Raw genomic sequence first — 12,934 nt, 5'->3', positions numbered from 1 at the left:
CTACAAATAATATTCTAAAATACAGTCCATTCTGCATAACGAGTACTTTTACTTTTGATACTTTAAGTACATTTTGATGCTGATAGATTTGTACTCTTACTAAAGTACATTTTGAATGCAGGACTTTTACTTGTAGTGGAGTAATTTCACAGTGTGTTATTAGTACTTTTGCTTAAGTAAAGGATCTGAATACTTTTTCCACCACTGTGAAACTGAAGTATGGAATGATCTTTAGAGACTTTTAAGCTTTAATCACATAGAAGCTTTGGCAGACATCAGTATACTCTTAAGCAGACACCATTTGTTAAAAGTCTAAAAACATTATATTATGTCCTATCACAAATAAAGAGCATGGTGGTTCTATTTACGCTCTGAATACCAAAAGTGATTGATTTTCACAGAAGTTTTCCTGGAGGATTTGTTACTCAGCCCTGTTGCAAATCCTGAATCATGGTAGCACATTTTACAAAGCTGATGTAGTATCAGATAACATGCAGAGGGCGGGGCCAGGATTAGGTATCAAAACACTATTGTGACAGACAGGAGAAACTGTTCATGTCTAAACTATCACGCTGACATTTTTTGGCATGTTCTCTGAATAAACTGTGTAATAAGAAAACCATCTAAGCCAGCTGCCTACTGCTGGTGACGTGGATCTGTACAGTTCTGATTGGGCTGCAAATCCTCCGAAATCTCATTTGTTTTACTGGGAGTTGACTTGAACAAATATTGATAAACAAAACCTCATCAGGATGTGGATCCTTCTCAAGCCACAGTGGGAACTCCTTCTCACTTTTCCTTCTGGATGAATGAATTAAAGTTTAAACAGTTTGCCTCTAAACCCACATATCTATTTAAATGCTCATCTGAAAGTTATTAGTTACTTTCTATAGCTATTAATAAAGTCGAATTTATTCGAACTGTCTGAAGAAGAAGAAGAAGAAGAAGAAGAAGAAGAAGAAGAAGAAGAACAAGAACAAGAACAAGAACAAGAACAAGAACAAGGAGAAAAAGCTGGATGTTACACACTAACAAATCTATAACAGATGTATCTGCAGACAGGAGAAGATAATAAATCTGCTTCTGGGTAGTCTAACTTCTCCCTCCATGGCTGAAAGAGCTCCTTCTTCCCAAACTCTCCATCATACGGTGACTTACCTGTCAGACTGCAGCTCAGCTGAGGACGTGGATGAAAGTGTGCGGATAGTTTTTCGCTGGTCGTCCCCTCCTCTCTGCTCTCCTCTACACACTCACTGTACCAGTCGTAAAGTGAATCCGATCGCTTCTTGTAGCCGATCTGTGGCCAGCACACAGACAACTCTCTGCCAGCTGTAAGATGGAAAAAGTTGCGGTACACACTGAGTTTACTGCAGCAGGGTCTTGCCCTCTCTGAGCTGAATGAATGAAGACGTGCGACCACAAATTCCTAATGTTTGGTGACTCCTGCTGGAGAGAGTAAATACTATGGTTATACAGTAAAATAAATAAATAAATGCATGAATAAATGAATAAAACCATGCATTTTTGAAAACCTATGTAAAAAAAGAAGAAGAAAAAGAGTAAATGCGCACAGTATTAAAATACCGCAAATGTAATAACTGTTTTGACATAAATATTTTTAATTATTATTATTAATGTTATTCTATTTTCAACTTTTTTTAATTATTATTTTGTTTTTTACTATTCTTATTTGGGTTTTATTTTTCTTTCTAATTTTACGATGATTATGGCGTTCTATTCCTGTTTTTATATTCATTTTATGTCAATTTTTATACTGAAACAAAAAAACAAATAATGTAATCTAAAAAACCCCCAAATGATGTCATCTAAATAAGAATGTAAACCCTGATAGCATGTAAAAGAAATAAAAGACCCCACAGAAGACAGGATAAGATAATTCGGTCGTCTATTACATTATAAATATTGCTCATTAGAGTATTTTGTATTGCACAGATATTTCTAGATTGTTGTATATCGTTGTATGTTGCAATATTGAGAATAAATAAAACATATACATTTATGTAAACGCAAAGATAGGGCCAATCCTTTATTTTATCCTTTATGATTTATTAGGGCCACATTTAGAGGAAAAAAATAGTGACGAGTTTTTAAAGTCGTACATTTTGAATAAATTGCGAGAATTAGGCCTACGTCGTAAATATTGAATTAATTACGAGAATAAAGTCGTAAATATCGCAAATATTTAATAAATTCGAGGAGGAGAGTTGTTAAAATGAGGACCGTGGAGCCATATTTCAATATATTTACGACTTCAATGTCGATATTATTACTTTTTTTTCCTAAATGCAACCATTATTAATGCATAAATTTGTCCGTATAATTCTCATTTCATGTCTCAGTGAGTGTGTATGTGCTGTTTAGCGCTGACAGGGGGCGCTGTAGCCCTCGTTAACTTGACGTTCGACTTTAATTATTTCCCCGAAGAAGAAGAACACGTGTTTCCTGTGTTTCCCTTCGTCCTACATGGGAACGAGTTCTTTCTGTAAATAACTAGTTTTCAGCAAGCGAAACGTGTAAAAATGGTTCGTAAATTAAAGCACCATGAACAGAAATTGTTGAAGAAGGTGGACTTCATTAACTGGGAGGTGGACAACAACCTACACGAGGTCAAAGTGCTGCGGAAATATCGCATCGAAAAGAGAGAAGACTACACCAAGTAAGCTACAACATCTGTAAAATCATTGTTCTGCTGTCTTTAAACGAGTGTTGTAGTCAAATTAGGATGGGAACACTGTTCATTTTGTTGTTTGGAAATGTATTTCGAACATATAAACAGAGATATGGTCATAGAAACAAGTTATATTTACAGAAAATGATAAACATCAAGCAAAATAGAATGTCAGCCTTGGTGTACATGTTCGAAAAAAGGATCTCAAACTTATTAATTGATATTTAACCACCTATACACCACTTATATTTATTCCCTAAACAATTTGTATAAATATAATAGCTATTGATTGAGTCTTTTTTATGTTTGTTTTTTGTTGTTTATTTTTTCTCCTGTTTTTTATATTCCTATCATTTATTAATTTTGCTTGTATTCATGTATTTATTTTTAATCTTGCACTGATAAGAGTGCATATATTTTTTTCTATTCTATTTTATTCTCTATTATCTTTTATCTTTCACATAAAAATATAAATTCACTACTTATAGTTGTATCCTTATCAAAAATGAAAAAAATATGAATCAAAACAATACAATGCATCAGTTGTAAATGGATTTTAGTCACCATACAGTTTTATTACTTATATGTTTATCTTAAACATATTATCTAGTTATCTTTTGTAGATGAGTATGCTATTATTTATAATATGCCACTCAAATATGTTATATAATATACAATTTAAGTATAATATACAACAAGAAATATACTTTTTAAATATTAAAACTCTTTCTCTTGTTATTTGACTTTGAAGCTTAACATTTAAGACGGCTAACACTACATGAAATTGCCAAATACTAGGTATCATAAGCATGGAAAGATTATTTACAGTCTTGTTTTCATCTTATAATTTAAGTGAAGCTCCTTTTTATATATTGTTTGTCAAATTCTACTGGCTTTATGGGAAGCAGCTGACCAGTGAATAGTATAAATGTAGAAAAAACAATTATTATTTTTTCATAGCAGTGTATAGTAGGGCTGCAACTAACCATTATTTTCATTATCGATTAATCTGTCAATTATTTAAACGATTAATCGATTCGTTGTTTGGTCAATAAAATGTATAAAAATATCAATCAGTGTTTCCCAAACCACAAGATGACATCCTCTCCAATCTCTTGTTTTGTCCACAAACCAAAGAGAGATTCAGTTTATTGTCATAAAGGAACTAAGAAACCAGAAATATTCACATTGAAGAAGCTGAAATTAGAGAATTTGGACTTAATGTCTTTAAAAAACTGCTCAAACCGATTATTCGATTATCAAAATAGTTGACGATTAATTTAATAATCGATTATTGTTCGATTAACCGAATAATTGTTGCAGCTCTAGTGTATAGTGATATTATTCATGTGTCCTGTGTCTCAGGTACAACAAGCTGAGTCGTAACATCAGAGACCTCGCCCAGAAGATCAGAGACCTGGATGAGAAAGACGGCTTCAGAGCTCAGAGCACACATCAACTTGTGGAGAAACTGTGAGTTCACCAGTGTGATGTTGTTTGATTTAACACAATCAACTGTTTCCTTTGGGCCATGCTGTAATCAAAATATTTTCAACGCTTTACCTTAATGTCAGACCGCCTTTACCTATAGGGAACTGAAGCCATTATACACTCACCGGCTACTTTATTATCTAGCACGGTGTACCTAATAAAGTGGCAGAGTGGTCTTCTGCTTCCAGGTTGGACGTGTTGTGCATTCAGAGCAAGGTTATTATAGTGAACGAAAACTAAAAAAATAACAAACACGAGAATTGAAAAAATATTTTTGTTAACTGAAATTAAAAAAAATAAAAAGTTTAAAAACAACTATTACAATGGTTACAAAACTAAAATTATAGTGAAAACGTCGCATCCAACAATTTCCCCATTACAAAAAAACTAACTCTAAAACTAATGCAAAACTAAGCATTTTCAAAAAAAATAAAAACTAGCAAACTCACTCTAAAACTAATTAAAACTAACTGAATTTGAGAACAAAAATTCACAACATAAATAAAACTAATGAAAAATCAGAGATGCTCTTCTGCATACCTTGGTTGTAACAAGTGGTTATTTAAGTTACTGTTTCCTTTCTATCATCTCCATCCAGCATCAAAACCCTAGAGAACATCCCAGTAGATCAGCAGTTTGTGAAATCTTCTTCCCCATTCTGATGCTCAGTTTGACCTTCAGCAGCTCGTCTTCACCACGTCTACTAGAGGTGTGAATCACCAGAGGCCCCACAATACGATTTTATCCCGATACTTGAGTCATGATATATTATTGCAATTTTAAGCATTTTGCGATATGGTGAGTATTGCCATACAATATATTGCAACTTAACTGTTTAACTGCATTTCGTGTCCACAAAATTAAATTCAGTCAAAAATTACTTTGTCAAATAAGAGACAATTCTCAGTCTATTCATCTCATTTCAGTCTTTTTATTTCTCCACAATGAGAGTCAAACCCACAGACTGACCAACAAAGTATTCAGTCAAACTGAACTGAACTGATATCAAACATGTATGGACGACAACAACTGCAGTATTTTCTCAAACTTTCCTCAACTTTAAGCTTTACTGCTCTGTATTTTTTTTAATGAAACATAAAGCCGAACTTTGCAGCGTTATTTTGACAACTTCCCGACACGATATCCTGACAAACATGGATACACCTATAGGTTCATTAGATCTTTTAGTTTCATATGATACCGAGATATCCTAGTATGTTCCTAAAGGTGAGCTCTCTACAGCCACTGCCATGTGATTGGCTGACTAGATATTTGTGTTAACAAGCAGTTGGAAAAGTGTCCTTTATAAAGTGGCTGGTGAGTGTATTCATCTACCAGACTCCATTGACAAAACAGTACATTTGCCTGAAAGAACACAAGAATAGCTACTTGACATGCACCAGGCTCAATATACCTCACAATATCATCCTGTACTGACATAAAATGATGTTTGTTTTAGTTTGTTGTTCTGGTCCCATTAATATTTTCTTTTTTTCTTTGCAACAGGTACAGTATCGGTCTGATACCCACCAAACAGAATCTGGCCCTCACAGAGAAAGTAACAGCTTCTTCATTCTGCAGGTAAATCATCCCACAAACATGTTGCACTCTACTACTACTGAGTCCTTGGATGCAGTAATATATCACTCGTCTGTTTTTGTGTCAATAAATCCACCTGTGTGACTCCTGCAGGAGGCGGCTGCCCACCATCATGTTGAGCCTCCGTATGGCTCAGAACCTGAAGACGGCCATCACCTTTATTGAACAAGGACGTATCCTTCAAGTTCTGTGTCTTGAGTTTCCTGTCAGAGATTGGTCAGTTTTGTCTACTTCCAAGTTTAGATATTTTGTTTTGCAGTGTCGTCCTTGACTCAGTCTCAGATGTGCGTGTTGGCCCAGAAGTCGTCACAGACCCAGCATTTCTCGTCACAAGGTCAGTGTCCACATTTTGTTTTGTCTCCTCATTATTCTGGCATTTAGCAAATATAAATATATTTGGTAATCCTAACTGACCTAAAACAGGAAAAGTTTAGTCTGATTTAAAATCAGACTAAACTAAAAAAAAAGGTTTTGTCTTTTTATACAGTATATGTTAACTTCTGGCTTCAACTGTGTGTGTGAAAAAAGTGTCTCAAATGATAAAATATTGACACTATTACTGTGACTTTTTCCAGAAATATGGAAGATTTTGTCACTTGGGTGGACTCCTCCAAGATCAAGCAGCACGTCATGAATTATAATGACGAGGTGAGGGACTTGTATCCATATCTGTTTTGTTTCTATGTCAATGACCGTCTGGTGAATCAGAATCTGAAAACCTTTGAAACTGAGGATTGTTTTGGGCCAAAGCCTAATACTGATACAACTCCTGTGTCTTTTTCAGAGGGACGACTTTGATCTGTTCGCATAAGCCACTTGTCCACTATCCATCCACTACCCTGGAGGCCAGGAAAGGGACAAGAACTCTGCTCACGTAACAACCCAGGAGTCCAAAGTTTAAATATCCTATAAACTTGGACATTGTGGGAAGAAAATCAGCGCTGTCACCTCCTCAACATCTCTCTTTTGAGGTCAAAATTTGCAACTCAAATCTGCTCTATTGACGGTTGGCTGTCTAGTGGTATCTGGATTCATGTGAGACTGTCAGTAGCGGTGTTTTCCATTCAAATGTTTGCTTGAGAACTGAAGGGAAACATGACTACCACCTGCTCCTCCAACAGCAGCACGAGAGCACAGAGCCTCGGTTGTTTCCTCCTCCTGTGTCATCGCCCCGTGGAGGTGACTGCGTCTTCTCCTGTAGCTCAATGTTGTTCGCTCTGCATAATGTGTTCTTTGTGTGAACATGAAGGTGTGCACTCTATGTATGTATGTGACTGTGGAAATACTGGTTTGTAAGTGTGTAAATACCGTGAAGAGTAAATTAATATCAAAGGGATAGTTTAGTGTATTACTACAGTAATACAGCATGCCCCCAGTTCAGTTTTATCCACCTGTGCTCTCTTTAAAGCCACCAGACTCCACTGACAAAAACATTCATTTTACCAAACCGAACACAGGAGATGCTGGTCTGCTGCTGCCTCGTTCGATTAGTTTGTTTGTGTTATTGTATAACTGCGGTGAATCTGAACTAAAAACACCAAATTCACACAATCAAAACCTCATAAAACCCCATTCTCACTTGTTAAACTATCCCTTTGACATCATTTGTGTCATTAATGCATCTGAAAAATAAAGAAATTAGAAACTGCAATTTGATAAATATTTAACATTTTCAACACGACTTTGTAACAATGTAAACTTTGAACAATAAACATTCTTTTATTACATTTTTAAGAATGTTCTCTTTACCAGACCTCTGCATACTCATACATGGTTTCTACTCCATTTCCAGTTTTAAATTATCAAAACCCTGCTCTTTTTTATTTTTTGTAATTCAAATTTGACTGTTTTTAAAAAATATATTTTCCATTAATGAACGAGCGAAAGTGTAATAGTAAAACAACAACAGGACCAAACAAAAAACAAGAAATTAAAAAGGCAGGAAACATAACAGACATTGAAATAGACAACTAAAATTGGTTTCAAACACCCTGCTCTTAATATTCCAGTAAACAGAGACACTTGAACTCCTCATGAAGCCTCAATACATAGATAAGTGTCATTACAGACTCATGGCTCAGGTTACACTGTGTAGGTGGCAGAAGTCAAAGCTGGATAGTAATAACAGCAGGATTTCTTTCTAAAATTATTTATTTTTTATATGGAATTTATATTTCCCATTAATGCAAGACTTCATTATTTGATGTACTAGCGCGCCCTCGTGTGGCGGTTGCAGTATAACAGTGTATAAAGTAACTTTGAGACATCAGCTTGTTTCTATTGCTTCCTGACCATCTCTGAATATAACAGCTGGAAATGGAAAGAGCTGTAAAATAAAGGTGACATTATGAAATAAATAATTGTGGATTCATGCAAATAAAATCCCCTGGAGTAATAAAAAAGTAGGCATCTGAGAAACGTCTTTTTTCATACTTTTTATTTTTTTCAATTTATATATCCCTATTTACATTGTACCCTACTGGGCAGTACATAGCCCAGAGGTTAATGTATTTTGATATGTGATCCAAACTTTACTAACCACGCACATTCTTGTTAACTGACCATTACAACTAATAAACAAGTTGTAGTTTTATTAACATGAAGCGCAGCTGTCTACCAAATGTCCAATATACTAAAAAGAAACAAAATCATGTTCATTGTTTTTTGGAGGCGATTATTTTAACAGGGTGACGATGTTGATTTTGTCAAAAAAGGCCAAATTTTAAAATGCCTAAAAAGGCTAGAAATGGCCCAATTATAGTCTGTTCAAAAATAGCAGAAAAAGCACCATATTATGGAAAGTTGGTGGTTCAATCCCTGACCATGGCATCTCCTATTATTGCGTTCATCGATTCTGAAACATGGCAGCCTACATCCACTCAAAAAAAGTTGTACTATAATATGTTGATATTTGTCAGAATCGGTCAAATTTTAAAATGCCAGAACATGCTTAGTATGGGTCGATTTTAGTCTGTTGTTACATGTAGTAGTATAGTTTGTCCAAAAATAATGGAAAAACACCATATTATGGGATGTCCAAAAAATGACCCTCACTAAAAAAGTAATACTATCACAAGAAAAGGGACAGACATGAGGTTGCAGAGCAGTGACCTTTGACCCTTGAACACCAACATTTAATCAGTTTCTTACCAAGGTTATAATAGTTTGGGATTTTTCATTAGTTTTGGTTTTTGTGATTTTTTGTTTTTAAATTCGATTTTTAAATGCTTAGTTTTAGTTTAGTTTCTATTAGTTTTAGTGTTAGTTTTAGTTTTTTTTTGTAATGGGGTATCTGTTGATACATGTAGTGGTATAGTTTGTCAAAAAATAATGGAAAAACACCTTATTATGGGATGTCCAAAAATGACCCTCACAAAAAAAGTCATATTATATACGTAGTAGTCAATTTTTGTCAAAAAATTGTCAAATTTTAAAATGCCTAAAAATGCTTCAAATGGGTCAATTATAGTCTGTTGATACATGTAGTAGTACTGTATAGTTTGTAGAAAGATGACCCCCTCAAAAAAAAAGTCATATAGTCTGTCGGCTGTGGATACATTGGTAGTTCGGTCGTCCATTGATTGGAAGGTCTGTGGTGAACATAAACTCCTGCTTCTTTGATTATCTAGCTGTTCTCCATTTACTTTTGTTTTGTCTCAACATCACACTTCTCAGACATGTTTGTTCACGTCACCATGGATACAAAGGAGTCTTTTGTCTGGACTCAGTCACAGTATCGTGTCATGCTCTGTGACAAATGCTGTTTGTGTTGCGCTGAATTTGTGTCATGGTATTAAAACAACAACACAAACTGATTGTAGTCACTGTGAGAACAAATCATATCCAGTGGATAACAAAACAGAACACTTCTGGAATTTACCGTGACAATTTGTAATTGACATGAATCTAGACCAGTGTTAGGGAGGAAGCGACAGCACAAGAACTTTCATGATTAAGATTTAATGGTATAATGTGTAAAAATATTTGTTTTCAAATGTCTAAAAAATACGGAACCAGTTCATCCTGAGTGCAAATTGATGTTTGTGCCAAATTTAGAGTAATTCCCTCCAGGCATTCCTGAGGTATCGCATTCACAGAAATCAGACAGACTTGAGGTCAAAGTGCCACCAAAATCGAATCAGTTAATTTTTGTATCCATGTCGACATTTGTGCCATATTTGAAGAAATTCCTTCTAGGCGTTGCTGAGTTTTTGCATTCACAAGAAAAGGGAGGGACATGAGGTCGCAGAGCAGTGACCTTTGACCCTTGAACACCAATATTTAATCAGTTTATTACCAAGATTATAGTTTAGTTTTAGTTTTAATCTGGTTGTGATTTTTTGTTTTCAAATTCAATTAGTTTTACTTGAGTGAGTTAGCTTGTTTTTTTTTTTTTTTTTTAATGCTTAGTTTTAGTTTAGTTTCTATTAGTTTTAGTCTTAGTTTTAGTTTTTTTGTAATGGGGTATTTGTTGGATGCGAGATTGGTTGGAGATGATAGAAAGGAAACAGTAACTCAAATAACCACTCGTTACAACCAAGGTAACCCACTAGTTAGGGCCCAAGCAGGCAACGACCTGCGAGGCAACGACCTGCGAGGCAACGACCTGCGAGGTCCCTACAATATTTTTTTATTAAATTATTATATTGAATTATTATTATTATTTTATTTTTTTTATTTTATTGAAAAAAAAGTTTTTATTTAAATGTTTTTTATTGTTTTTAAAAAAATTTTTTTTAATTTTTTAATTTTTTTTTAATTTTTATTTATTTTTTTTTTTCCTGCGCTTCTGCGCATGCGCGACCTTTCAGCGCTTCTGCGCATGCGCGGCCTTGCGGTGCTTTTGCGCATGCGCTGAAAAGCCGCGCATGCGCAGAAGCGCCACGGGGCCGCGCATGCGCCGAACAGTTGGAAGGCCACGCATACGCAGAAGCACAGAAAAGCCGCGCATGCGCAGAAGCGCCACGGGGCGTCAATTTATAAAAATGACCTGAAAAGTAACTTAAGCTGTCAACTAAATGTAAAATGAGTAAAAAGTACAATATATGCCTCAAAATGTAGTGGAGTAGAAGTATAAAGTTACATAAAACTTATACATATAACTTATATATATCAGTTAAGAGTCCTCCTTCAGACACTGTATGAGGATTGAAGGGATAGTTTGTGCATTATTATACAAAACCCTCCTGAGGATAACCCTTTAAGGTTTTATTGATCTAAGTGGCACTGTGGTGGCAGTTTAATTTCATACGGCAGCATGCCCCGACACGCGTGTACTGCGAGGGCCTGTTCAGTACTGCTTGCAGTCCTAGTTTTATTTATGTTGTGAATTTTTGTTCTCAAATTCAGTTAGTTTTAATTAGTTTTAGAGTGAGTTTGCTAGTTTTTATTTTTTTGAAAATGCTTAAAACTAATGCTAACGCTTTGCATTAGTTTTAGAGTTAGTTTTTTTGTAATGGGGAAATTGTTGGAATGCGAGATTCAAAAAGGTCACAATAAATCTTCTCTTTATTTCCTTTTATTATCCATCTCAGCCCCAATTAGGTTATTAACTCTCTTGCAGCTCCAGGTGTTTAGAATTTTGGTTTGAGTGAAGTGCTGAACTTTTTGAAGGCAATCGACTCACATAGTCGTGTAACGTCCCAGTCTCAATAAACAGATTCAGTAATGTGTTCCTGCATGTTCACTAACCACCATTCCCATTTCATGTAACTTTATACTTTTACTTCACTACATTTAGAGGCAAATATTGTACTTTTACTCCACTACATTTACAGTAGCTGACGGCTTTAGTTACTTTACAGGTCAAGATTTAACATGAAATATATAATCAATTTAAATTGATCTTGACTTTTTTTTTTTAATTGAAAACAGTATATTAAGTAATTAAATGAGCCCTGTCTTTACAAAATTAGAACACTGCTTACATAAAAGCATCAATACAAATAATGTAATGATACATTTAGAATATATAAAACAATCTGAGGGCCATTCTGCATTACAAGTACTTTTGATACTATAAGTACATTTTGATGCTGATACATTTGTACTTTTACTTCAGTAAGTTTTGAATGCAGGACTTTTACTTGTAGTGGAGTAATTTCACAGTGTGGTATTTTACTTCAGTAAGGGATCTGAATACTTTTTCCACCACTAAACATATGACATAAATCTAAAAGTTTGTTATTCAGGCTTATGGTTACACAATGCAAAGTTTAAGGAGTCTAATTATTATAAAAAGTTTCTTCTGCTATATCTTCAGTTTTCTCTCTCTCTCTCTCTCTCTCTCTCTCTCTCTCTCTCTCATGCTGTGGTCCTTGCAAATCAATGCTTCACTGTCCCCTTTTTCATCGTTTCCCACATGACCTGTGTGCTGCTCTTTTAAGCCCTCGGGACCGAACGGGACGACACTCAGAAGACGCGCACACACTTGACCACACACTTGACCACACAGGCCTGATCTACCTGCTCAGCATGGACCTCAGACTCTTGTTTCTAGCCTCTGCTCTGCTCCTGGGGGCCACACTCACCATCTCACTGGCAGACCGCAACTCGCAGTGCAAAATTAAATGGTAATGTTTTTGTTTTTTCAGTATTTGTGGATTGTATTCATTGAAATTGGTTAAATGTGGTTAATGTGCATTTAAGGTATCCTTTAGTGAATTATTTTCTCTATTTAATTTGATTATTTAAGTCCAGAGTGCAGCTGTTAATGTTCACAGGACAGATGTGCATCATGTGACCAGTTAGACATACATTCTGTTTTATGTTGGTGTTTTGGTTGCATGAAATCCCCTATGTGACAGGGTCAAATGTGTGTTAGACATGGACTACAGGACTCACAAGACTCACATTAGTCACGTTTCTGCAAAGAAATATAAAGTTTTGATGATTATCTCAATGTAAAGTTATTTTTTTATTGATTTTTTTTAACACTGCACAAGCCTTTAACTGAGTATAACAAATCTAACGCTCGCTGTTCTGCAGGTTGTTTGGCATCTCATGCGACATTGTCACTGACAAGCTGGTGAGCCAGATCAAAGCCTGGCAGATCAGTCAGAGCTGTCAGTATAAAGGGGAGCGATGCTCGTACGAGGTCAGAATCATCTCAGTCTCAACTACTGCTCAAGTATAAAACACAAGTTATTCATGTGA

General features: G+C 35.2%; 1 protein-coding gene across 1 annotated transcript; it reads left to right on the top strand.

Annotated features, from left to right (window-relative positions):
- The first annotated feature begins 2,382 nt into the window (after nt 1–2,382).
- Nucleotides 2,383–7,506, top strand: imp3 (IMP U3 small nucleolar ribonucleoprotein 3). Its single transcript, XM_059344522.1, has 7 exons — nt 2,383–2,677; nt 4,055–4,162; nt 5,687–5,761; nt 5,873–5,952; nt 6,062–6,113; nt 6,355–6,427; nt 6,564–7,506. Exons 1-7 carry the CDS (start codon nt 2,541–2,543, stop codon nt 6,588–6,590), a joined length of 552 nt encoding a protein of 183 aa, XP_059200505.1. The 5' UTR covers nt 2,383–2,540; the 3' UTR covers nt 6,591–7,506.
- Nucleotides 7,507–12,934: the final 5,428 nt, after the last annotated feature.

This window comes from Centropristis striata, chromosome 11 (assembly GCF_030273125.1).
Source record: "Centropristis striata isolate RG_2023a ecotype Rhode Island chromosome 11, C.striata_1.0, whole genome shotgun sequence".
Classification (NCBI taxonomy): domain Eukaryota; kingdom Metazoa; phylum Chordata; class Actinopteri; order Perciformes; family Serranidae; genus Centropristis; species Centropristis striata.
The sequence above is the reverse complement of the archived record's forward strand: the minus strand, read 5'-3'. Positions and strand labels throughout refer to the sequence as shown.

Bases quoted from the DNA above. Each gene is read 5' to 3' on its own strand.
- imp3 (XM_059344522.1), top strand. From the start codon at position 2,541: ATGGTTCGTAAATTAAAGCACCATGAACAGAAATTGTTGAAGAAGGTG. The intron at 2,678-4,054 runs GTAAGCTACAAC...CCTGTGTCTCAG, and splicing joins AAGAGAGAAGACTACACCAA to GTACAACAAGCTGAGTCGTA. The intron at 5,953-6,061 runs GTATCCTTCAAG...ACTCAGTCTCAG, and splicing joins CACCTTTATTGAACAAGGAC to ATGTGCGTGTTGGCCCAGAA.